The 27428-nt window shown below is 43.0% G+C and overlaps 1 protein-coding gene across 3 annotated transcripts; it reads right to left on the bottom strand.

Moving 5' to 3' along the window:
- Positions 1-1259: 1259 nt before the first annotated feature.
- Positions 1260-26558, bottom strand: golga1 (golgin A1). Of its 3 annotated transcripts, XM_004558604.4 has the most exons (24): positions 26332-26558; positions 25242-25524; positions 19435-19525; positions 13636-13710; positions 11696-11793; positions 11590-11622; positions 9518-9646; positions 9178-9347; positions 8911-9022; positions 8748-8831; positions 7703-7828; positions 7427-7522; positions 6979-7074; positions 6714-6809; positions 6373-6513; positions 5683-5757; positions 4929-5018; positions 4726-4828; positions 4453-4613; positions 4095-4256; positions 3920-3979; positions 2213-2437; positions 2021-2107; positions 1260-1756 (listed from the first exon to the last, which is right to left on the bottom strand). In XM_004558604.4, exons 2-24 carry the CDS (start codon positions 25368-25370, stop codon positions 1679-1681), a joined length of 2517 nt encoding a protein of 838 aa, XP_004558661.2. In that variant the 5' UTR covers positions 25371-25524; positions 26332-26558; the 3' UTR covers positions 1260-1678. The 3 variants fall into 3 exon arrangements, with proteins under 3 accessions (XP_004558661.2, XP_012776603.2, XP_004558662.2); XM_012921149.4 differs by lacking the exon at positions 9518-9646; XM_004558605.3 differs by lacking the exon at positions 13636-13710.
- Between the last annotated feature and the right edge of the window lie 870 nt (positions 26559-27428).

The raw sequence follows: 27428 nt of genomic DNA, 5'->3' as shown, positions 1-27428 counted from the left end.
AAAAGTGTAGTTGTTTAGGAATGGGTCCAATGGACATTCACAACTTGTGTAAATTCACAGTTCTCCTTCTGCGACCTTCACTGAGGTCCTTGGACTTCCCACTGTTCTTAGTAATGGATGATGCAGTGAGTGCTGTCAAACAAAAACTTTATGCTGACAGAGAGAAACTAACAATTTTAGTCAATAACAATCACCAAGAGGGAGGGAGGGAGGGTGGGAGTGTGTGTGTGTGTGTGTGTGTGTGTGTGTGTGTGAGCGTGAGCCTGACTGTATCCTTGTCAACATGTACGATGTTTCAATGTTTACAATGATTCAACCCTGGGAAAAAAACTAGTTCAAAGAAATACAAACCATAAATTACTTCACATTCATGTACACGATGAATGTATGAAAACTTTGACCACAGTTGTATTATTTCAGTTGAATTTATATACAGCCTATATTTTTCACACTGGTGTTAAAGGAGAGAGAAAAAGAAAAACAGCGCGTGGAGATCAGACTCAGAGTATCAAACAGCTTTCACATCAGTCTTCTTTCCCGGGCTGCCTCTGCGAATCAGAATGTGACTGCACCACACTGTGGCACATATTGGTATTACACGGGTGATCTTACATCTTTAATCCACCACAGTACAGAGAGCAACTACAGTTCAACATGCATGGAAGCTGGAGCAAGGTCAGCATTGCCATCTATTAGGAAAATGTTGGATTATGATGATCATATTGGACATTAATCACAGCCTTGATTTCTTTGATTGTTGCGTCCCAGAGTGTGGTTAGTTGCAGCCTAGACAGCAAAGCAGGTACTGCAGGTGGACCACAGGTCATTTAATTCACCTTTAAAGTTTGTCATTAAAATGTACAACAAATTATTAAAATCAAATTAAAAATAAATAAAATAAAAGTATTGATTAATTAGAGAGATTTCTATATTGACCAATTTTTGAACTGGTTGTGTTTTATTCCTCTCGGTCTCTGGGTGACTCAGTTGACCGAAAACCTCATCAGTGGCAGAGAAATGGAAGAAAAACTATTAATGGAGGATCAACAGCAGGAGAAGCAAAATGAATCCATTGAACCCAAACACCTGGTCCCAGGTTTGCTCTGCTCGGGGGCGAAAGACACTGTGTTGATTAAAGATGTAATCAAAGGTTTGTGTGACCCACAGAAGACTTTCAGTTTCCAATGCAGCATTCTTCAATGTGAGAACAGCTGGTCCTCTGACACCAGTGTGAACCATTTATATACCATTAAATAGACTCATTGATACTAAAGCCAACTGTACGGGTCAGTAAAGTGACCCGTTTTCATTAAATAAGCCCTCTGATTTAAAATGAAGTGATAAACAACAAGTTAACCCCAAAAACAACAGAGCGTTACTCCTGTGTGATGTCTCACATAGTAACTCACTTTTTGCTGACAAAAAACCATCAGATTAGTGTCATATGATTGAAGAAAAATCAAAAACGTCATTTTAAAAATCACCACTGATTATGAGTAAGCCTTCGTCCCTAAATGATGATGCGCAGCCCCTCCTCTGTCCTCACATCAGTACCTCCCACAGAGCCAGGGAAAAACTGGGAGGCTGGAGTCCTGCTCAGTGATGGGAGCTAGACAGGAAGGAGGTGCTCTGTCTTTTTCTCAGTCTCTCCATCACTTCAGCTCTTTCTGCTGTAAAATCAGCTCCAATGAGCTGATCCTGAGATAGAAGGGCGGACGATTCCCTTTGGAGAAGGCTTCGATCCAAACCAGGACATCTACAACACAAACGGGACAGTAATCATTAGCACAGACCGAGTATAAGGCAGCAAAGGTGAAGACATGATAATACACGTGATGACATTTGGCTGTGTCGGGAGGTTGGTCTGCTCTATAAAGGCAAAGCACAGTGACTACCACAGACTGTATAGAGGACATGGAGGTAGCTGCCATGTCTCCAGTCCCTCAGTCCAGTGACTGAGTCCGGAAAGGTTTTCCCACAGAGATTTGTACAGATGTCTTTTTGCAAAGAATCCGCCCACCTTGTACTCCAGAGTTTGCTTCAGCATGTCCTCTTCTTCTCGAGTGAAGTTCAGCAGCACAGATACAGCTCTTATCAGCTGGTATGCCTGTCAGAGCAAAACAAGCAGCGCACCTTCAGTCTGAGTGTGGAGCACAGCTGGGCTCTGACATGCAGTCAACACAAACCAGACTCTTGCAGAGTCACACGTTACCTCTGCCTCTCTGGATGACATGAACTTGAGGACGACGTGCTTGAGATACTCAAAATTAATTTCTCTTGAGTCATTGAGGTCCGAGGTGTTGGTCACTGTGGTGTTGGAGGTTGGGGGACTCGGGGTGGATGCAGGTGCAGGGTCAGGACAAACCCTCTCCGGTTTTTCTGCTCTGCTTTCAGGTAGCTTCTCCCTCCCTTCAGCTTCTGACTCAGGTTTTAATTTCTACAGAGCACGAAGAGAGAAAAGCACTCAAAGAATCAAATCATTCTGCATTTACACCCGATAAGCAGGCAGAATCCAATCAATAACAAATCTGACGATTAAGAAAGAACTTGATTGTTTTAGGTTACAGCAACAGTACAGGTTTGTGTTTCTTTGGAACCTGAGGCCTGTATGACACAGGATTCTGGCTTATCCAAGCACCTTCAGGGTTCACGCCTTTCTAATTTGCCGTAATAACTTGTTCTGTGAAGCTAACGCGCTCTGGAGAAGTCATTCTTTACTCTGAAACCTAAAACAGGCTGGAGCAGGTTATGTTCAGAGTTCTGTATTAAAAATCATCTGGACGTCGTTTGTTTACAGAATGTTTCACGATCCTCTGCTGGGCTACGACCTGTGTGCACAGCCTGTGTGCTCTATCTGAATGAAGCAATGCCACATGACCGTACGTGTTTTACTCCAGTGATTTGGAAAATGTATAAAATGTTATAATTCATTCTGATCTGCTGCTGTGGGACAGTAAGCTTTAATGCCACACTTCACTTCAGAATCAGAATCAGAAAGGGTTTTATTGCCAAATGTTGAGCAGGTTTACAACATTAGGAAATTGCTGCGGTGCTTCAGTGCAAACATACTGTTATAAATTAAGCTTAAATAGACATGAAAATAAAAATGAGAATAAGAATTAAAAGTGCTAAGTAGATAGATATATACATGATATATACATGAGTGCAGGTGGTGATCAGTGCCAAACATGGAATGATGCAGTGAACACAGCGTAGGGTCATGTGTTAGTGGTGGGAACAGTCATACGGTTATTGTTCATGTGTCCAACAGCAGAGGGGAAGAAACTGTTCTTATGGCGAGAGGTTCTGGTGCGAATGGACCGGAGCCTCCTGCCTGAGGGGAGCAGGTCAAACAGACTGTGTCCAGGGTGAGAAGGGTCAGCTGAGATCCGGGCTGCACGCCCCAGTGTCCTGGAGGTGTACAGGTCCTGCAGAGATGGGAGTCTGCAGCCAATCACCTTCTCAGCAGAGCGCACAACACGCTGCAGTCTCTGTTTGTCCCTGATAGTGGCTCCAGCGTACCACACGGTGATGGAGGAGGTGAGGATGGACTCGATGATTGCGGTGTAGAACTGCATCATCGTCCGTGTTGGCAGGTTGAATTTCTTCAGCTGCCTCAGGAAGTACATCCTCTGCTGGGCTTTCTTGATGACGGAGGTGATGGTGGGCTCCCACTTCAGGTCCTGGGTGATGGTGGTACCCAGGAAGCGGAATGAGTCCACAGAGGTGATGGGGGTGTCAGTCAGGATGATGGGGGGGAGTGGAGCTGTGTGCTTCCTGAAGTCCACAATAATCTCCACTGTCTTCTGGGCATTCAGCACCAGACATATTTCATACTTTTTATGGCTACAACTGACTTTACATTAATGGCAATCTTATGACAATAGGAAAGATCAGCACTGAACATTCATTGTCTTACCAGTTCTTTCTGCAAAGTCCTCTTCAGTTCTGCCAGTCTCTGCTGCAGCTGCTTTATGGTCTGCAAACATCATCAGAGAGTTTTATGTGTGGGGTGAGTTTACCTGCCTTCATGCATGTAGTTTTTTTCATTCATAGCTAGAGGACCAAATGTGAATTGCCAAAAAGCCTCTGACCCTGTTCTTGTCACTGAGCTCTTGCTCCAGCTCTCTGTTGACTTTCTGGATGTGATCCAGGTCATCCACGGTCACGCTGCCGTTCTGATCCTCCTCACAGACTACACTATGACTGTGGAGCTGCTCGGTCAGGGTTTCCACCTCCACTTCCAGGTAGGAGATCTAGACAGTTCACAACAAGCATGGACTGTTAATTCAGTCTGATTAAAGTACTCAGTCCGTCTCAGTTTAACAAGAAACCCCATCAAGATAAAATAGTTCATGAGTGTGAATGCCTGGAAGTCACCTGCACACCGATCACATTATAAAATACAGCACAAGTATGTTCAAAGATGTCTGAGCGTGTGCAGGTGCTGACCCGAGCCTGGCAGCTGTCCAGCTGCTGAGTCTGTGTGAGCAGCTCCTCCTTCAGGCTGGTGACCTGGGAGTCTTTGTCCAGCTCCACCTGCTCCAGCTGGGCTCTCAGCCGCTCAGCCTCCTCCTGCACCTCCACCAGGGATGCCTGTCGCCCCTGCACCTCTGCAACGCAAACACAATATTTTGGAGACATAAAGAGCTTTAAACTCTTATTGTTCTAAAGCTCTTTATTAAGCGCCATCTCTTTAAAGATCTTTAGTGCACACGCGTGTACCGTTCTGCAGGGATCTGATGTCCTCCTCTCTGAGTGCTAGCTTCTCAGTGACAGCGGTCACTTCCTGCTGTGAGCTCTGTAGAGCCGCACTCAGCTCTGCAACCTGACATCAAGCACAACACGCACACAAACAGTGAGGTGATGTGCACACAGAGTTACTACATTATTTCAGCAGAGGTTTGTGTTTGAGTTTATCCACTGACCTGTGTTTGCAGGCCCTCCTTCTGTCGTCTGGTTTCTTCCAGAGCTTTGGCGATTTCTGTGCTCAGCGTCTGTCGGCTGTTTAGCTCCACCTGGGAAACACAGACAGACCAAAAATGTGGGCTACAAATAACCTCTGCTCACTTCAAAAATCATTCAATAAAATAAACTTTAAAGTTGTATTTTTCGTCTGACGGAGTGAAAAACCTGCGCCATTAAACAAATGATTACAACTTATGACTCAAGACGCACTAACGAGGCAAATGTGCCGAAGAATGTGAACACTGGTAATATTAGTGAGTAATACACGGAGTAACAGCGACAACAGCAACAGGGTGAGCAGATGAACATTCAGACTAGGCTCAGAGTTTTGGTAGATCGACAGGCTCAGGTGTCCAAACCAGCCAGCAGCCTGTGAGCCTGCACGGCGGCCTCTTACTGCTGAGGGGTAAAAAAACCCTCACATTTATTCAGCGGAGATGACAAATAATGTGAACGGCTCCATCATGAAGAATATGGAGGTTTCGAACCAACAGAAATAAGCTGTTTGTTGTAAAACAACTTTTTACTGTGTTGGAATTTTCTGATTGTTTCTCTTGTGCTCCATTTTCTGGACTGGACCGTTTCTGTGGTTGTTCAGCTTCTCTTTGTCCCAGTAGTTTTCATTTCCCCCACCACCCCAATTATCCCTGTTTAAATCAAATACATGTTCATATTCTTGAATAAAACAACCCAGCAGTGTGTTGTGGTTCTTACCCTGCACTGCTCCAATTCTTCTGTCCGCTGCTTCAGAACAGAGTCCACCTCATTCATCTGCTTGTCCAGATCAGCCTGCCACATGTGCACATCAGAACAAGCACTGATTAAGGTTGGCGGTTGGACGAATATATCGTTTTTACGAGAGTGATTTATTTATTTGCCCATGAATAAGTTTGCTAATAATGTTGGTTGAATCTAAGAGAGGCAGTCAACAGAAAAACAGCTGTTTCAACTGCACCCTCCTCAGAGTGCGCCCAAACGCAGCGATGCATTTCAAAATGGTGGGAAGGGAAACAAAGAGAAACGGGCTTCTTTTCTCCACTCTAAAAACGTCAAAAAGTAAGTTCAAAATCAAGTCTTTCATCTCAATAAATGATTCATCCAGAAAGTAGCTATAGCAACACTAAAACAAAGAATAAAATAAAATATTCCCTCCAGACAAAACGTATAAATTCTAAACGCTCAAATCAAATGATTATCGTTGCTCCGCCCATCCAAAGTCTGCGCCTGAGTGAGTATATCCCACGTCGTCAGTTATTGGACTGCCGGCTGGAAACCTCATTACAGATTAATCCCTCTTTTGGAAATTCCATATGAAAAACATCATGTTCAGTCTGGGGTCTGCAGGTACAGATCAGACACTGGTTTATCAAACAGAATAAAAACAAATGCCAGGAGGAAACATACCAGCCGGGTCTGTAGTGTCTGTTTGTCCTTCTGTAAAGAGGCGACACAGTCCTCCAGTCGGCTCATCTTCTCCCGACTCTGCTGCTCTAACAAAGACAGCTGCTGGTCCAGAAAGGCCTTCTCTGCACTCCGCTCTCCCTCCTGAGCACACGGACAAAAGTATGTTTGGACATGCACTCTTTACCTTCACTGCAATCATGCTGAAAGTCCATGTTTTCCCTCCAAGAAACAAAAAACTGAGCACAAACATGATCAGACTTTGAAAGAGCACTCTGTAGCCTTCAATAAATAATATCAGGCTCCTTTCTAAAGGCTCAAACTGTGCTTGGAATGGCACTCACCAGTTTCTCCATGTTCTGCTGCTTCTCTGCGATCTGCTGCTGTGCACTGCTCAGCCTCTCACTGCTCTCTACAACCTGCTGCTCCAGCTGAGCAATCTGAAAACCACAATTCAATCAATATGATATGAATGAATACTCATCGAGGCTTCAGCATACCAAATGTCACCATGTAAAGTCTTTTCGATTTCACTTTGCAATCTCAGGTTAGAATCCTTTTATCACGTATTATTCCTCGGAGCCGGGTGTTTGTTGTCTCATCGCTTACTTGTGTGTCTGTCCTCTCTCTGTAGGCCCTGGACGAGTCGTCTTTGTGTCGCAGAAGAGTCTGCAGCTCAGTAATGGTGACACTCATCCTCGACACCTAAGGCCACAAGAAACACAACGCTTAAGTTTTTTTTTATATCTTCTTTTGTTCAAAGTAACGCGAGGAATGAAAACCAGAAAACAGGAGTAAATAAACATGCAGCTGTTTTAAAAAGAGGAAAATGCCACAGAAAGCAACAGAAATGAAAACAACAACTTCATAACTAAAGTAAGAAGTTGAACATTTTAAAAAACACAGCTTACACTGTTAGGCCCACTTCGATCTTATGTCCCCTCTAAAGTGACACACTGCTGACTACATCAGACTATTACATTACATTGATTTACACAGGGTATGTGTATTTGGCCCCATACAATGTTCTCCATCGCGTATGAATGTGCTGTTTTACCTGAGCCTCCAGAGAGCTGACGGCATCAGCGTGGTCTGTTCGGACAGCCAGCAGCTCTGCTCTCGTCCCGTCCAGACTTTGCTCCAGACTAGACTTCTGGAAAGACAACAAAAAAATGAATAAACTTATATTTGTGCTTCTAATTTCTTTTTCTCATTAGGAAGCCTGACTATAAAGACATCTGTGGGCCCATGAAACACAACAACACCTCAGTGAGCATGTCAACTGCCAGCCATGCGCTACTGTCATAAAGTAGACCCAAGACTTGTTCTTAACCTCCTGCAGCAGCTCCTGTAGGTGCTCATCCTGGCTCAGGTTCCCCTGCAGTCGTCTCTCCAACGATGTTACCTTCTTCTGAAGCTCCACCAACAAACGCTCCTTGTCCTCCACCGTCACAGCCGCCTGATGATGGAGCAACAAGCCAACGACAGGTAAAGAACATTTGGTTTAAAAGACTGAAACAAGTGGAACAAACTAATGTGACCCATTATAAAAGAAGATTCAATTTGTTTACACGTCAACAACAACGTAAACGTGGAACAATAACAGGTTTTTGGGTGTTTTGTGAATTTAGTTCAAAATAAAAAAGTTTGTCGAAGCATTTTTTGCAGGAACGAATAGCCTGAAGTCTTCTTGGACTCCAACTGAGCCGCTCCAGAATTTTCCCTGAGTCACGCAGTTGATTGTGCTTCAGGTCATTGCCTTAAACACTGAGCAGAGCTTTTCCTGCAGGATGTTGTTGCATCCATGTTTCCCTCCGCTCCAACTGGTGTCCCAGTTTGTGTCACATGTACACAACCCCGCAGCATCATGTTGCCACTACTAGGTTGTGCTGAGCGTTTACTTTATGCCACACATACTGGTTGAAACTCTTTCATCGCACCAGAAGACTGTGCATCTCATAGATACTACAGAAGCTTCTCAGACGAGCGGTGAAACGTCTTCAGGGAACTTGAAGAAGTCCGGTCGCTCTCATAGATGGACGTTGGCACCTTTTGACAAACTGTGCTGAAACTCTTAGTGAAGAAAAGGTTTTTCTGGTTTCTTCACTGTAAATGTCCGATTGGCGGAGTGACGCACTAACAGCTGTGCTGCTGTTTATTTAGATGGATAGTCCAGGTTTATATTATTTTTAGCAAATAAAAACTAGTCCTGTTTTTGCTTTTCCACTGTAAAATGATGACGTAAAAAACGAGTATGAGCTATGAGCCAAAATGCAGAGGGTTCGAAAAATAATAACACATTATTTAAGCCCAGTTAGACACAGACTGTCGATGTTTAGCTGCAGGGCGTTACAGCTTTACTGCCCTCACGTTCTGACCTTTTGCTGCTGCAGCTTCAGAGCATCATGTTCTGTCTGTAATTCATGGAGGGACTTCTCCAACGTGGAAACCATACTCTGTGACTGAAAAACAAAGGCAACCAACAACAAGTGAATAAGCAGTTTTGGAGAGGATGGTAGTGGTAGTGTGCTCAGTGCTGACCTTCTGGAAGTCTTCAGAGACCTGCTGGATGACTGACTGCAGCTCCTGGCATCGTCCCTCTAGCTCACCGACCTTCTTGTCAGCCTCCTCTCTGAGCAGCAGCAGCTCTTCTCTACATGGAGCCAATAAATGCTCTTTGAATTACAGCGTCATGTCACAAAATAAATCACAGTCCCACAACAAATCCAAGCTCACTTCTAGAACAAGCAACTAAATGTTGAAAATGCTGACTCCCTCCACAAAAACCGAATGTTGCATTTTCCATACCGCTCTATCTCCAGCTCAGAGTTGAGTCTGCAGCTCTCCTCGTGCTGCCGTTCCAGAGTCTGGAGCTTCCCCCGAGCCTCGGCCAGCCCTCGCTTTGCCGACTGAATATCAGCCTCCTTATGCTGAAGTTCCCGCTCTTGCTGGCTCAGCAGTTCTTCCTTCCTCAGCAACTGATAAACAGAATCCAACCATCATACCACATCGTAAAGTGTTTTCAAACCAATGTACAGACTCGCCAGTCCTGCACTAAGGTACAATCAGTGTACGACTACATAACTGACTGCCATTTTTCCTTAATCGCAAAATGTCAGGAAGAAGCTGGCACACCACATGTACGCACCATGTGTTTAACTTTAGCGAGCTCCTGCTGCTGAAAGCCCTCCAGTTCATCCAGGTCGTCCCTTTTTTGAAAGAGTGCTAAGCTTTGTTCCATCATCTCCTCTAGCCGAGCTGACAGGGCAGCCTTCTCCTAAACAAACACACCTTTGAGGTAAATATCGTTTCTCTCATGCACCATTTATTGGATTCATGCAGGTGTACAGAATCTTAAGATTATGGATATGACCCCGGTTCACTGATGGCCTCACCAAGAGCTCAAATACCAATACACTACCGCCCCCCCTGGCTGGCTACACTCCTGTCAGGACAGGGCCCACCTCGATAACTGGCAGACAGAGTCACAACAAGCTCCTGCAGGAAGCCTGCACTGCGTAGTAACCTTCCAAGCCATCCAGTCGTGGTTTCATTTCTTAGGTTACATGTGAGGATATGGTGTAGGGTTACGAGTGACTTCTGGTTACATCATAAGTCACAATGCAGATTTCCTGCTGCAGTAATTCAAACATTAGAGGGACTTTCACCTGCTCTGTAGATGCTGTAGACACACCCAACTGGTAAAACCTAGCAAATGTGTGGGGTAAGACAGTTATGCAGAAACCTCTCAGAAACTCCCTTTAAGAGAAACCATGAGGCTGCCAGACACCTGCTAGTAAAAGCAGCTGCTCCTGCTATCCAAGGGAAAGACGATGTTTAGACACAGGCCTCGTGTGGTTTAGTCCAGGACACAGGTAACTGGTCCTCGTCTAAAACCCCGAGTCCTGTCCAGGTAAACCTACAATGCATGGACTGGACACAAGGTATGCAACATAAAACCAACATGGCAGGCTGTAATAGTGGCCGAATACACCTGGAAGGTGTAGAATGCCTTACTCTCTTCTACCTGAAGAAATGATGGGATCACGGCCATGAAGCACTGAAATGGGATGGCCTATGATTCAAATACGTTATGCTCATACAGAGTCCTGTAAGACCACGCTCTAGCACACAGAAGCTATAGCCATGATTAGCGTTTAGGCTGAGTGTTACAAACAGTTAAACCACCAGGTTAAAGCACTGAGAAGAATATTAGTGTTTTTCAGTTAACTTGGAGTAAAAAGTAATTGTACTTTTTTTTTAAAGATGTATTTCTTCCTGATAGAAATGCCAGTGGCACCTTAGCATCAGCTACAGGACAGCACTGCTACCTCTGGTGAGCCAATTTACAACTGAAATACTGGGAACAAAGAAGCAGTGGCAGAGTCTTTAGCCCAATAGTATACTAGTCACCAAGAGGTGTTTGAATAACATCTGAGGCTATGACACTATTATATAACACTGCTCTGGCCACTCCTGACACGAGTGTCACTGAGCAAGTGTAAAGGAGCCGGTATGACGGTATTTGAGATTTTGTTGAGGTCACGCAGCCGGCGTCCCCCACAGTGAAACACAAGACAAATACCATGAAAGAACCAGTTGTAAGAGTCTCTAGTATTACTATGCAGCTTCTTTTCCCCCCACAAGGAAAATTTCTCCTTTATCTTCTTTGTGATGGGATATACACCAAACGCTGCACATTGTTAGCAATAACTCAGCATATTACAAAGTAATGGTATTCTAGTAGGAATGTAATGACTGAAACTGAGTGTTAAAGAATGATAATTTGCCCAACTGCTGGTGTAATGTATTTTTCACTCTTCTTATTTTGTGACCAGTTTAACGTTCATTCCAATCAGTGAACAGCACAGAAATATCAGCTCCTCCCCCCCAAACAAACTGCTGGGCTTTATCATTCTTGACCTGAAACAACTGCTCCCATAAACCCACCAGAGAAGTGTTTACTGAGGTCAAACGGACAAGAAGCCAAGGTCCAGTTTGCCATAGAGCTTTACAACTGGACTTTTTCCCTCTACTAGAGCGAAGACGTTACCGCCGTCAAGCCACGAGAAAGAATGCAGGCTAAGGTAATCCTGCACTGGGTCCAACCTTTAAACCTACAGACCACGTCCATCTTTTATATTTTTGTGGGGTGATTTTGCAATCTTCAAATTAAAGAATTATATTTGTTCTACATGTTTTAAAAGAAATGTAACTTACTTTGTCTGAATTGGCCATTTTCTCCATCCACTCCTGCAGGAGGAGGATAGAAAGTGTTCAGAACAAATCAGACCTCTATAATAAGTGAGACAGAACGCATCTTTACCTGATCTTTTTTCTCCAGCGCTAAAGCCATCCCCTCTGCCATTTTGGCTCTGCTGACCTGATGAGAGTCATTCTGTTCCTGAAGTTTCTTTATGGATGCTGAGCAGTGAGAGAGGGAGAAAGAGACAGACAGGACACAGAAAGGTTTGTATGTACCAAGCAGAACAGAAATGTTAAACAGCACAGAGAGCGGCGCCGTTAGTAGCTGTGAAAAGTTGGAGTCAGTTTAACAAGTGTTTTCATCCCAGAAGCAAAAACGGGCAGAGACGAGCAACGTGCGACACGTGGAAGAAACAGAAAGGTAGTAAAGATCCTAACACAACAAAGCCACCCTGAAGAAATGACGTCGTCTAGACTAAAAGCTTAGAACCCCCAGAAACTGCAGAGTTCAACTCACATTACTACAACACAAGACAAATAATCTTAGAGCAGCAAGTCCATCTTACTATGAAGGAAAACTATGCAGCAAGCAGGGAGGGACGGCAGAGAGGCCGCAGTGGGGCTTTAAATCGAGAGGTTTCAGGGAGAACTTTGAGAGAATAGCTGATAGTTTCAGTGCTAAAGATGAAATGTTTAACTCTTCCAAGATTCACTCATTAAGGATGTTGTTGACTGGATGTTCCAATAAGCTCTCATCTAACCAGTTCCTCATTTGCCACACGACCCCTGGTGCTACTGTCAGAAGGTTTACATCACTTATCTCCCTGAACTAGTCCATTATTTTTGTGAGGGACAGATATCCTTGTTTTCAAAAAAGATGTTTACCTAACGTTTAGGCAAATTAGTCAATATTATAGTAGTATATATTAAATGTATTTTATTTTATCCATTCACTTTGCTTTTAATTTGAATGGTTAGTTGCTGCAAGCCAGCTCCATTGCTTTGCATCTCGTGTTTTCCTACCAACTGGTTGGTGGCCATGTTGCTGTTGTGGTTGTCCTCAATATCATGTCAGAGGATTCTCCAACTCTACCACCCTTGATAGCAGCTGGGGTCAGTGGATTCTGTTCTAGTCTTGAGCTCTGCTGTGAGCACGAGGGTCGCTTTACCTGAATCTGCACGACCCTCATGAAGGCTGCAGAGCAGAACAAGGAATAAAATCAGCAGCTGCAATCCAAGATGCTGAGGTTGGAGTGTATTCAAAGGTAGAGACGGGACAAACTGAAGTGTTTCAGATTAACTGAGTCAGTTTGCTAAAACAGATGGCCAAAAAGTCAAGTTTAACATTTAAAGATTTTGCAAATCACCTGTTACTAAACTTAAAAAAGGAGGTTCAGCCAGTGTGTTTAATGCTCGAGGCTTTTAGTGTGAACATATAACATTTGCATACTCCAATATATTTAGCTTTGCTTGTATTACAGCAGGTATAAAAACTTTGTTTGCATCAGCATCTGCCACACGCAGCAGCTACACACAGACCAGGTTCCCAAATCTTCCTCTCTAAACAAAGTGGAAAAATTCTATTGCTACACTTAATGAGTCACAAGCAAGTTGGTCTTGTTGTTCAAACCGTGCATTGTGGTAGGGTTTTGATATTTAGTTCATCACAGTGAATACAGTAACTTAAAACAATGTGAGAGACACAGCCCAACAAATGAGTATATAAATATATAGGTGGCTGTACCAGGTTTAATAGACCAGAATGAGAATGGTTTGAGAAACCACTTAGCAAAAGCGAACAAACTGAGAGCAAAGTGACAGACAAAGCATGGCTCTGGAATCAGTGCTCTGAACACTGCATACCAGTGGTTTGAAAAAAAGCCCAATCCTACTTTGGATTAAAAGAAAAGAAAAAGCACTTCCACAGCAACCCTCTGAAGATATTAGCATCTGGAACCCTGAACCATCTCTGTGAGCGATAATGTGTCAGGTAATGTTTAGTACAGCTGACAGACAGGAAACAGAAAGGAAGCTAATTGGGAGGAGAGTAGAGGTACGTACAATCCTGATGCCTTTCTAATGCAATTTCAAGCTTCTCCTTGGTCTTCTGCATAATTCGCAGCTGCTCAGCGTAGTCTAGTGTTGGGAAGTAGGGTGATGGGGTGGGGTACCAACAATACACACACAAACAAGGAGAAAGAGGCAGATGACAGTTAAGAGAGAAGCAGGAGAGAAGGTGAACAGAAGGAGTGGGGGAAAACAAAAGGGAGAACATGGTTGAGAAATAATGGAAGGTAAAAATACTGATGATTTGCTTATCTGAGAAAACCATAATGGTTTAAAGGCTGCGTGAGAATCTGCCACCTTTAACCTTTTTCTAGGGATTGAAAGTCATTAAAGCTACTAAAGGAAAAATGTGCCATTATTCTGAGAAGAAAAAAAGAAGTAGTCAAAGGAGCTTGCAAAGAAAAGCGTCTGGACTTCTTTAGGTTGCTTGAAGACGTTTCACCTCTCATCCGAGAAGCTTCTTCAGTTCTAAGGTCAAATGGTGGAGAGTCTCAGATATAAACCTAGTGGGAGTTTCCCCCCACAGAGGGACAAAAGGACCCCTGATGATCCTCTAATCACATGAGCCAAGGTGTGAAACTGGGCGTGGGTCCCAATCAGCCAGAGTTTCAGGTGAGCTCATTGTGAAACCTGGCCCCACCTTATCATGCGATTTCCTGAGGTCAGATGGCCCAGGATGTGAGTGGGCGTTAAGGCCGTACATTTTGGGAGGGACACCCTTCAACTGGTGCGGGAGTATGAAAGGGAATCAAGGAAACTAGCGGATTATAGGAACCATCTCCGTTTCAACCTAAGATGCAGACAAAGCAGAGTTGTTCCTAAGAGCCTGCGCCTTGGATCCACTGTCAGGGGATACAGAGCAGACTTGATTCTACACAGAGCACAAAATCAGCTTCTAAGTGAAAGGATAAGACAGGTCCATTTCACTATAGATGCCCTCCAGAGCAAGAACAGCCAGACCCTGCAGGAACTGGAAACCCTTCTACCCTCTCCAATCTTAGAAGAGGTTTACAAGTTTGTGGACAAGGCTCAGCGGGCCCAACACTCTAAAGGAAAAGAAAGACAACGCAGGAAATTCCACACCGTGCTTTCAAAAACACACACTCCTCAGTCTGAACCTACACAACTCAGAGAAGAAAACACACCTGATGCCAGTCAGGAGAAATGGGTAAAGAACTTTTCAGACAGGATTCTCACTGAACCTGAAAAGAGAGTATTAGCCAAAGGACTCAATTTTGCCATTTCTCCACAACAGTTGCCCATAGTGGACCTCATCACAGCCACAGAAACCGCCATACGGATTAATAAATTATCACAGAAGCAGAGCAAATCATGATGCCACCCTCTCCAGTGCCAAAGTCCCTCCGTCCAACCTCACAATACAAGAAGGCCGTCGCTTCCCTGAGCAAAGACCACAACATCACTGTTTTACCAGCTGATAAGGGAAGATGCACCGTGGTCCTAAACACTACAGATTACCACACAAAGATCACTACTCTCCTCAGTGACAACAATACCTACGAAGATTTGAAGCGAAACCCCACAAGCAGCTACAAAAAGAAAGTTATAGCTTGCCTTCAAGACTTTGAAAAGGACAAAATCATTGACCGCCTTACATATCACCGCCTTTACCCAGGGGATGCCATACCCTGCATCTATGGACTTCCTAAGATCCACAAGGAAGCTGTCCCACTCAGACCCATAGTCAGTAGCATAAACTCAGCCACTTATAACATTGCTAAACACCTTGCTACCATCCTTGCTCCTCTCGTGGGGAACACCCCACACCACATCAAGAACTCCACCGACAAGGTCCAGAAACTTACCCTGGATCCAGATGAAACCATGGTGTCCTTTGATGTAGTCTCTCTCTTCACCTGCATACCCACCACGGAGGCCGTGGAGACTGTCAGAAAATGACTACAAGAAGACAGCTCCTTGGAGGACAGGACCAACTTCACACCCAATCAGACCTGCACACTGTTAGACCTCTGCCTCACCACCACATACTTCAAATACAACGAAGGCTTCTACAGACAAAAACATGGCTGTGCCATGGGCTCCCCCGTGTCAACTATTGTAGCCAACCTTTACATGGAGGAAGTGGAAAGGAAGGCTCTTGGCTCTTTCAAAGGAAGAGTACCCAGCCACTGGTACAGATACAGTGGGGCAAAAAAGTATTTAGTCAGCCACCAATTGTGCAAGTTCCCCCACCTAAAATGATGACAGAGGTCAGTAATTTGCACCAGAGGTACACTTCAACTGTGAGAGACAGAATGTGAAAAAAAAAATCCATGAATCCACATGGTAGGATTTGTAAAGAATTTATTCGTAAATTAGGGTGGAAAATAAGTATTTGGTCACCTCAAACAAGGAAAATCTCTGGCTCTCACAGACCTGTAACGTCTTCTGTAAGAAGCTTTTCTGTCCCCCACTCGTTACCTGTATGAATGGCACCTGTTTGAACTCATCATCTGTATAAAAGACACCTGTCCACAGCCTCAAACAGTCAGACTCCAAACTCCGCCATGGCCAAGACCAAAGAGCTTTCGAAGGACACCAGGAAAAGTATTGTAGACCTGCACCAGACTGGGAAGAGTGAATCTACAATAGGCAAGCGTGTGAAAAAATCAACTGTGGGAGCAATCATCAGAAAATGGAAGACATACAAGACCACTGATAATCTCCCTCGATCTGGGGCTCCACGCAAGATCTCATCCCGTGGGGTCAAAATGATCATGAGAACGGTGAGCAAAGATCCCAGAACCACACGGGGGGACCTGGTGAATGACCTGCAGAGAGCTGGGACCAAAGTAACAAAGGTCACCATCAGTAACACACTACAACGGCAGGGAATCAAATCCCGCAGTGCCAGACGTGTTCCGCTGCTGAAGCCAGTGCATGTCCAGGCCCGTCTGAAGTTTGCCAGAGAGCACATGGATGATACAGCAGAGGATTGGGAGAATGTCATGTGGTCAGATGAAACCAAAGTAGAACTTTTTGGTATAAACTCAACTCGTCGTGTTTGGAGGAAGAAGAATACTGAGTTGCATCCCAAGAACACCATACTTACTGTGAAGCATGGGGGTGGAAACATCATGCTATGGGGCTGTTTTTCTGCCAAGGGGACAGGACGACTGATCCGTGTTAAGGACAGAATGAATGGGGCCATGTATCGTGAGATTTTGAGCCAAAACCTCCTTCCATCAGTGAGAACTTTGAAGATGAAACGAGGCTGGGTCTTCCAACATGACAATGATCCAAAACACACCGCCCGGGCAACAAAGGAGTGGCTCCGTAAGAAGCATTTGAAAGTCCTGGAGTGGCCTAGCCAGTCTCCAGACCTCAACCCCATAGAAAATCTGTGGCGGGAGTTGAAAGTCCGTGTTGCTCGGCGACAGCCCCAAAACATCACTGCTCTCGAGAAGATCTGCATGGAGGAATGGGCCAAAATACCAGCTACTGTGTGTGCAAACCTGGTAAAGACCTATAGTAATCGTTTGACCTCTGTTATTGCCAACAAAGGTTATGTTACAAAGTATTGAGTTGTATTTTTGTTATTGACCAAATACTTATTTTCCACCCTGATTTACCAATAAATTCTTTACAAATCCTACCATGTGGATTCATGGATTTTTTTTTTTCCACATTCTGTCTCTCACAGTTGAAGTGTACCTCTGGTGCAAATTACTGACCTCTGTCATCATTTTAGGTGGGGGAACTTGCACAATTGGTGGCTGACTAAATACTTTTTTGCCCCACTGTATGTAGACGACATCTGGGTCAAAATCAAGACACAAGAAGTGGAATCCTTCACTGCGCACATTAACGCTGGGGATAAAAACATCAAGTTCACCAGGGAAGACACAAAGGACAACTGTCTGCCTTTCCTGGACTGTGCTGTGCACATTGAAGAGAACGGCAACCTCAACATCGAAGTTTACCGGAAGCCCACACACACGGATCAGTACCTCCTCTTTGACTCCCATCACCCTTTGGAACACAAACTTGGAGTAATCAGGACCCTACACCACCGGGCAGAACATGTTCCCTCTAAGCCTGAAGGAAAAAGAAGGAACACACACATGTAAAGGAAGCACTCAAAACCTGCGGCTATCCTAAATGGGCGTTCTTAAAGTCAGCAAAGAGGCACAGAAAAGAAGACCAGACACCAGCGAGGGAGGATAAGAAGGACAGACGCAACAACATTGTCATCCCCTATGTAGCCGGTGTATCAGAAAAACTCAGGAGAGTTTTCTCCAAGCATGACATCCCGGTGCATTTCAGACCCAGCAACACACTCAGACAGAAACTGGTTCACCCGAAAGACAAAACTCCAAAACACAGACTTAACAATGTGGTGTATGCTGTACAGTGCAGCGAGGAATGCTCAGACCTCTACATTGGAGAGACCAAACAGCCACTTCACAAGCGCATGGCACAACACAGAAGAGCCACCTCCACAGGACAAGACTCAGCAGTCCATCTGCATCTAAAGGTCAAAGGTCACTCGTTCGAGGATGCCAATGTTCACATTTTGGACAGAGAGGACAGATGGTTTGAAAGAGGAGTGAAAGAAGCATCTATGTCCACTGTGGGCGACCATCTTTGAACAGAGGCGGGGTTTACGACACCAACTCTCTGCCATCTATAATCCAGTTTTGAGTTCCCTTCCCAGACGCCTTAATGCCCACTCACATCCTGGGCCATCTGACCTCAGGACATCACATGATAAGGTGGGGCCAGGTTTCATAATGAACACACCCGAAACTCTGGCTGATTGGGACCCACGCCCAGTTTCCCACCTTGGCTCATGTGATTAGAGGATCATCAGGGGGTCCTTTTGTCCCTCTGTGGGGGGAAACTCCCACTAGGTTTATATCTGGGACTCTCCACCATTTGACCTTAGAACTGAAGAAGCTTCTCGGATGAGAGGTGAAACGTCTTCAAGCAACTTAAAGAAGTCCAGACGCTTTTCTTTGCAAGCTCCTTTGACTACGATGACCTGGATGACTGAGAACCTTCACAGAAAAAAAAGTAGTTCAATATTTATTTACAACAGAAAAACAAGCCACACACAGTTAAATACTAAAAATAATATTCACACTGAGACATTAACACAATCACTTCATGGCCATCAGTCTGTGCACTGCAGCATGGAGAGCAGAGAAATCAGCTGCCCTGCTTTAAACTGGCCTATTAGGCTCTTCCTCATCTTCTGTCATATGTGTCACATATTAAGGTCAATGCATGTGCACGTAATCCCTGAGAGCCAAACAGCTTTGAAAAATCTGTTTCAGCCCCGCCCACCTGCTACTCAAACCTGTTTGCCATTTGATTGAAATGGGATTAAGCACAGACTTTTGCCTTAGCCATATACTTTACACGCTCACAATAACTCCAGTATTCATGCTGCCCAGCTTTGACACTGTGCAGTAACAGTCGTGCTGTGGGGCTCATAAACATGAAGCATTCACACTCTATTACCAAGACCATAAAAAGTCTAAATGCATGTTTGTATATATGATTTTCTTGTTGGTTTCCATGGTTTCTCCTGGCTGAAAGGCCTCAGTCTCATGCAGCTAATCCTCAAATTACCTCTACTCATTATAATTCTATATTTAACATATGCATCTTTAACTTGTGTGAGATAAAACTAAAATCCTTTAGATGTTCTCAGATTATTATAATTATTATCAGTTAAGACAGGGTGCACTTGCATTTAAATTGAACTCAGATTGCTCCTAAAATCTGCTTCACTTCAGCTGCTTACACTACTGTTGTACATCATACCTGACAGCTTGGCCTCCAGCCTCCGGATCTGATCATTTCTTCTGAGGAGCTGGGCAGGAAGGTCATCCCTGGAGCTGCTGCCATCAGATGCCTGAAAATAAATAAAAAATAAAAATAAAAATAAAAAATCAGACATACAGACGTTTATAGAAGTGGAACTGGTCAATCCATTGGTCCATTCATCAGGTGCTTCACAACAAAATAATGTTAGAACATAAAAACAAAAAGTTACACAAATACAAGTTTAAAAAGATGAGTTTTAGCTGTTCCTTTAATGTGATCAGCGAGTCTACAGATGCCAGGCTCAGAGGGAGAGTGTGCAGAGGCCTGGACCCTGTTGCAAAAGCTCCGTCTCCTTTAGGTCCCAGCCTAGTGTGATGGACGGTCAACTGGTTCTGATCACATGACCTCAGTGACCTGCCGGAGACGTATGGATGTGAGGGTTTTCTTATGCACACTGGTGTGTCCATGCAGAGCTCTAGAAGTCAAAACCAGAATCTTAAAGTTAACAGGGAACCAGTATAAGTAAACCAGCAGTGGAATTGGACAACTTTGTCAGAAGTCTCACAGTAACGCTCTGAACATCCAGTAAAAGAGGTTCCCAGGAGGTTTTGCTGAGACAGCTAACTAATAATTATCTGGACAAAATAAAGTAAAAGCATGAATGACAAGGTCAGAGTGTGACACCAATATTGCCAAGCATAACTTGGTAATATTTCTTAAATGATAGAGGCGAGAACAAACCAGATTGTTAGCATCAGTATCCAAAGTTAAAAGTAACACCAACAATCCTGATAGAAGTTTTAACAAAGAGCAGCGAGTTTCCATGACCTTCAACACAAATCTCACAGTGGGACAGATATGGACTGCTTAGTCTTCATTAAGTTTAAAACATGGTCAGTTGTCTAACTTAATAGAATGTAAGCACTATGCAGGATTTGAAACTCGAGGCTTAAAACAGATATAACTACATAGTAGTTATATCTAGAAACATTACATGATACACCACAGGCAAGTGGAAGAGGACATGTACTTTGAAGCAGCAGCAAAGCCGGTGCCATCACACTGGAAGTCTGTGTGTAGTATCTGACTACAACAGGTACTGAACAAATGCTAACTGGCTGAAACGTGGGCTCACCATGAGGGAGAGAAACAGGATAAAGCACCAAAGGTGACAAACACCCTGAGAAGCATGGCACGACTTTAATGGTTTCATACTCTGTTTTTACATCACTACAAAGAAGACAAACAAACAAGATTAGCGTGCAGGACAGTCCACATATTTTTGACACGGCCCGCTGGTGTCAGTTAACAGCTACAACATGTAGATGACGGTCTGCAAAGCTCTGCATATGCTCTGGAGTGTGTCCTGACATAAACTCTCCAAGCCTCTGGAGCTCTACTGCAGGGATGATGCAGTCATTTGAGATTTTGTCCAAAATATACCAAAGCACACCTGCATCCATGTCCGCACGAAAAGGCCTCTATGCTATCTGACATGTCATCAATTCTTCTTGTAACTGTATTTTCAAACAAAGACAACACTGACAGCCTTTCTAGCATCTCAGTGTACCAGGACATCTACACTGTTATTGGAGAGTGTTGCCGTTATTGTTTTAGGGCTGCCACAAACGATCATTTTGATAGTCGACTAGTCACCGATTATTTTTGCGATTAGTCGACTAATCAGATCATCATCCATTAGACGTAAAACTACAGCTTATTGCACCAGCAGCATCTGCTCATATAACTATCATTAGCTTACAGCTTTAAGTGTTTAAGGTCTGTGCTAACTAAAAATAAAGACAAGATGATAGTTTATTCAATTTTAATGAAATTTGCAGATTGTTTCGGTGAAGTTTAATAAACTCCTTGCTATCTAAAATATAACAGGACACTGGAGTAAATTCTGAGCATCTCACACTTCTGATAATCAGCTGTCTGCTTGACATTTATTCAGCTGTGTAAAAACTAGAGATGGCACGATACCACTTTTTTATGTCCGATACCGATACCGATATCATAAATTTGGATATCTGCCGATACCGATATGAATCCAATATAGTGTTTTTTAATCAACAAAACTGTTTTTTTAAATATCTTGCTGCATTTTGTATAAGTTCATACTCAAGTTTAAAACAACAACTACACTAAAGCTATTCTGTTATACCTGTATACAAAAAAAATATTTCATAGTTCAGCAATATTGATCAATCTAATAAACTTAAACCTACACCATCCTCCCTATTCTGATATTTTAAAGAGTACTTAGCGTAAATATTAAGCAACCTAACTAATAGGGTTCCAACTCCCAGCAACAACAAAAATAAATAAATAAAAAATAGGGAACCACCCCTCACGCTCCACCTCATGATGCTTAATCGACGTAATCAACCTTAATTTGATGCAGTGTGAAAAAAAATGCACAGAAATCAATTATTTTTCAAGAAATATTAAATAGATTCAACATCTTTCTTCAACAAAATTGCAGACTGCACAGATGGTACCTTCCCTAAGGAAAAAGTACTATAGCTTACTAGGGTATCTTAGACTTAATAGTTACTATATACAGTAATGGACTTCTATTCATTTTGCATCAAATTAAAACTTTGGGTGTCAGATAATTATTTATTAAAAGCTTGACATTTTAAATGAGAATAAGAAAGAAAAGTATGTCTTTGTGCCCCCTTTTCCCTGTTAATGCCCTATCGGCCCCCCTGGCTAAACTTTGCTAGATCCGCCCCTGCACAGTTACCAGCCGTCAGCTGTAGAAAAAGATCCTGGAGTAGAAAGTAATATTAAATAAATTCTAACAACAGCTGATCAAGCTTAAACGTGCTTCTGTTGTTCAGCCGCTGGTTTCCTCTTTCTGGCGCAAAGTGGGCCAAAAGCAAACTAGAGACACGGACTCACGACAGAAAAGCTGATCAGCTGATCGTTAAGCAGTTTCACGATTGAAGTAGCAGCAAGAAGAGGCAGTCGCTCCATATATCGTTTGTTAAGCTTAACGCAGGAATGCTTTACAAACATTCAGAGATGGACTTACACACTTGCTTTACTTCTCTCGGGGATAACTTTGTCGGAGATGAAATGCCGGGTTGCTAGCGAAGCTCCAAATGCTATCCAGAGCACCAACAGGTCCCGCATGCCATAGCCGCTCTATCACGTGATGCATACTGCTCAGACGTGCTAATGTTCTGAGGTGAGTTACGGCGTGTTGCAAGTTTTGTGAGGTGCTTTCGTGATATTTAATGGATCGGATTACATTTTTTATTTTTCTCCGATATCCGATCCAGTAATTTAGGTCAGTATCGGACCGATACCGATACATAATATCGGATCGGTCCATCTCTAGTAAAAACTATAACTTTAATCTCAGACAAACCGTTTTACTCAGGAACAAATAAAATACTAAAAAAAAAAAGCCAAACAATAACATTTTAAGTTATCTAAGTGACTCATATATCATGTTTAACCTGAGTAGTGACAGACGGCGGTGGGTTTGAAAACGATTTGCGGGGAGTCCGGTGTTCTCACGGCTCTAGTGAGCCTAGCCCCCGGCTCGCTAACGAGCTAGTGGGTAACAGATGTCTCCGAAAACGTCGGAGCGCTTTTGAAAATATGCGGTGTCCTGATAAACTGAGCAGATATTTGAGGTTTACACAGCTACATTCTCGCCTGAAAATATGTTAAACGTTTATTTTGTGACCCAGAAAGAATAATAAGAGTAACATTAAAACTAACTAGCTGCTGCCATTGTTGGAAACTGCGCTGGGCCGCGCTATGAATTCTGGGACACAGCTGCTTCTTCTTCTTCTTCGGGGTTTAACGGTAGCTGACATCCTTGTACATGCAATGCTGCCATCTTCTGTTTCAGTCCGTTATTACACTCTTAAATCCTGCCACTTATTCCTGCGTCTTTTGTGATCTTACAAAGCTTCAAACGACGCGTCGACTATTAAATCAGTCGTCGACGATTTTGATAGTCGACGTAATCGTGACTAGTCGACAAATCGTGGCAGCCCTATTGTGTTTCTAGTTTTATTTTACTGTTTTGCCATCAATTCAGTGTTTTATTAACATAGACTTTGCCACAATGGTCAGACCATCGCAGACTCCTCGAGTCTTGACGTCTATAGGTCGGGCCCAGTGCCTTTCAAAGTAGGCTAGATTTCTAACAGAAGGTCTGATTGGTTTCCAAGTCCCTCTTTAGCCTGTGGCACCAAGATAGCATTAGCCAACTCCCGACAGCACAGTTTATCCTACCTTTTGTGTAGTTGTAGATTGTAGTAATGATGTATTGTCATAAAATATGGCGGTGGCTGGACTTGACTCAGCATGCCATCTGAGAACCAGTGTTTTAAATCATGGAAAGATGTTCTGCTGGGTCACATGACAAATGCTCGTCAGCTGCAAGAAAGCTCCAACAAAATAAATTGGATGACAGAAAAATACATGTGCCAGCAGTAAGAGTTGTGCAGACAAGCTGGCCAGGGTGTGCAGCTATGCTACTATGTTTGTTATACTACAAATCAAAAACACAAAGTAACATATCAGCCGGCTGTAACACGACTAAGCAACTTCACTAAATTATTTAGTCAGCTGTAACGGAGCCTCAGGAGTCTGGCTTCCTCTCTCGAGAGCTACTTATTAGAGCTACTAACACTGAGATGGATCTGATTAACAAACTATAATGGAAGCAATTGGAAAATTGTTCTTAAATAAGGAAAACAGTCAAGTACAATAACATAATATACACAGCATTGCAATAAATGTGTTGATCTTAAGACTGGACTCAAATATGATCATGAAGACACACAATCAGTACAAAAGAGCCAATCTCCACTCTACCATCACCTTTACTATAGGCATGCTGGAAGACTGTTTACTTAGCCTGGCAGGGCGAAGGACACGGTCTCAGCTGAACTCTGGACACACACACACACACACACACACACACACACACACACACACACACACACACACACACACACACACACACACGGCGGGTTTGGGCCCAGCGCTGGAAAAATAGCTGCAGGGCAGGATGGCTGCTGTGTTTGCTTACTCCTCACCCCCTACCCAATCCAGTTGCTTGTCACGTGCTCCATAATGTTGTGCTGTGGACATCTATGTGCTTTCTGTGCAGAGGAGTTTTTTTTGTTTTCCGTTCTCATGCTGTCCTCCCAGGAGCCCAGCATGAGTAGAGGTCTATATTTTTCACTCTTGGACTTTCCCATTGTAGTGTAATACTACCAATCCCCGACCTGTCTCCCCATGTGATGTCCCATTTCACTGCAGGGCAACTTGCATGTGACAAATAAAGGTCTGATTGATTGATTGATCGATGTCCATCAAAACTAAGGGCTGCTACCCAGGAATGGCTCTGCTGACAGCCAGAGGATAACTAATTTACCAGGGCCACAGTGTTTAGCATCAACAGGAGCTGCCAGAGAAGCACAGTAAGGCCTTCATATATGAGCTTTGACACTGACAATTTACACGCATACGCAATCCCACTAGTAGATCCACAACTGCAGAATGCAAAAACAGGAACAATAAATACGTGAAATACAATATGAAACTAAAAAATAAGCAAAGCAGCACTCCAAGGACCTGTGAACATGTTAAAGTAATATAGGAAAACATATTGCAAACTGTTACTGAGTGACCACCCAGAGATGAATGTTTTCTGTCATGTTAAAGCAAAAAGAACAAGGACAAGTCTGAAGTCTACTCCTCCTTTTTTCTATTAATAAACTTGGTCTATGTTAGTAACCAAACTGTCAAAATTCTAAAGAACTTACAAAGTCATCCCCGGAGTCTGCTCCCACTGAGGTGATGGATTCCTTGCTGATGGTACGGGGTATGCGAACACCACTCCGAGGTGCTGTGGCGGCCTCCTCTGCAATCTTCTTTTTCAGTTTAGCAAACATATTCTTCTTTCAGTTTCTCTTCTTGGGTGCAGTTCAGTTTCTTCACCCAGTGCTCAGAGTTTAAGGCTCCCTGCTGTGTCGCCTCAGACAGCACCACTTCCTTATGCAGTAACACCTGAAAGAGGTTCCTGATAGTACTTCCATACTGCTACATCTACAAAATGAGAAAATAAAGTTATTAAATATCCAGGAAGAAGCTTAGTGCACAACATGTGACTGTGGTATGAGATGTTAGGAAATCACAACAGGGAAGGATATGTAATGTGTTATCTGTGTGTTTAACATGGAGACTATACATTCTTCAGAAGCCCAAGCTTGACAACTGTCACATTGCTGTAATGCGTCCAGAACAAGATCCACAGTTTTTGGCATCATGTGGTAGACGTGCTGGACTCGCATATCTCCTGGCGGTTTCATTTGGCTACACTACAGCCCACTAACAGCGCTATTTGACAAACTTTTACTGGCAGTAAAACAGACCGTTTGTCCATCAGACATGGCACGGGGAAGCCAGCATGGTTCCAACAGTAGTCCAATCATTTTGGTTACTCCGAGGAGACCACAGGTTTCTGTGTGGTTCCTGTTGCAAGTGCACCAGCCCTTTGAACGTTTGTCATTGATGTGGCTTTTCTTGCAGCTCTGAAAACCTTACAGTTACTCATCACAACAACTGTCCCTGACTCTGGGCAGTTCCTAACTAAATCAGTTCCCCTGGCCTGGCTCCAGAGTATCCTACCCTACTCAACCCAACAGCTAAAGAACGAGCTTAGTCGCAAACTGCAGCAAAGACAAACCTGGGGTTGAATTAATTAAGGGGAAAAACAAAGTACGACATGAGAGTCTATTCTGACAGACAGCTAGCCATCTAGCTCTTCTAACCATAACAATAAGAGTTAACATCACCACCGGTGGTGCTAGCTGACGTTACACTGCCCGTACACTGAAGTCGCCTTCCTCTTACCATTTTCACTTCGATTGAAAGTCACTTCGTGTGGTTCTCGAGGGTGAAATGCTTTTTGCTCTCTACAAACACTGAAAGCAAAGCTGGAGCCGTGGCAGTCCGTAATATGACCTATAGACTTTGTGTTTCCAACGGGATGCTAGCCAGTGCTAGTCAGCGAGCTACAGCTCATACAGGAGACTTTACACGTAATCACCCAGATGACTGAAGACGTCACGATTAGCCCTCTGCTCATTGGATAGAGGGAGTTAGAGGTGGGGAAATGTAGCGCTCCCTGTAGGCACTAAGAGCACACACAATCAGAAGCGGGGGATTCCCGGTGGCTTTGAGACAGACGCTCAATAAAAAAATACACACACACATACATATATATATACATACATATACATACATATACATACATATACATACATATACATATATATACATATATATACATACATATACATACATATACATACATATATATATATATATATATATATATATACACATATATATACATATATATATATATATATATATATATATATATATATATACATATATACATATATATATATATATATACATATATATATATATATATACATATATACATATATACATATATATATACATATATATATATATATACACATATACATATATATATATATATATACACATATATACATATATATATATATATATACACATATATACATATATATATATATATATATATATACATATACATATATATATATATATATATATACATATATATATATATATATATATACATATATATATATATATATATATATATATATATATATATATATATATATATATATATATATATATATATATATATATATATATATAAAGGCTGCAGCCCTTTAGTTAGCACTGCATAAAAGTAGCAAGCATAAATTAAGTAACATTTCTGGCAGATTTTAAATGCAACTTTTCATACAGCTAAATATATTGGAAGCTCAGGCAAAGTTATTTAACATGATGGGCCACATACAGTCCACTTTACCTTAAGTGTGCCGGACCTGTGAAACTCTCCTGTCTGTGTAAAGAAGTTTAACCTCACAGCGCAGTTTCAA

Source organism: Maylandia zebra, linkage group LG12, assembly GCF_041146795.1.
Source record: "Maylandia zebra isolate NMK-2024a linkage group LG12, Mzebra_GT3a, whole genome shotgun sequence".
NCBI lineage: Eukaryota > Metazoa > Chordata > Actinopteri > Cichliformes > Cichlidae > Maylandia > Maylandia zebra.
This window is presented reverse-complemented; position numbering and strand designations above follow the sequence as displayed.

What these genes read in the sequence shown, in the direction of transcription:
- golga1 (XM_004558604.4), bottom strand. Translation starts at nt 25,370, where the DNA reads ATGTTTGCTAAACTGAAAAAGAAGATTGCAGAGGAGGCCGCCACAGCA. An exon ending in CATCAGATCCCTGCAGAACG is followed by an intron (nt 4,614 to 4,725) that starts GTACACGCGTGT and finishes TTTGCGTTGCAG; the next exon opens with AGGTGCAGGGGCGACAGGCA. An exon ending in AGCTCAGTGACAAGAACAGG is followed by an intron (nt 3,980 to 4,094) that starts GTCAGAGGCTTT and finishes TGATGTTTGCAG; the next exon opens with ACCATAAAGCAGCTGCAGCA.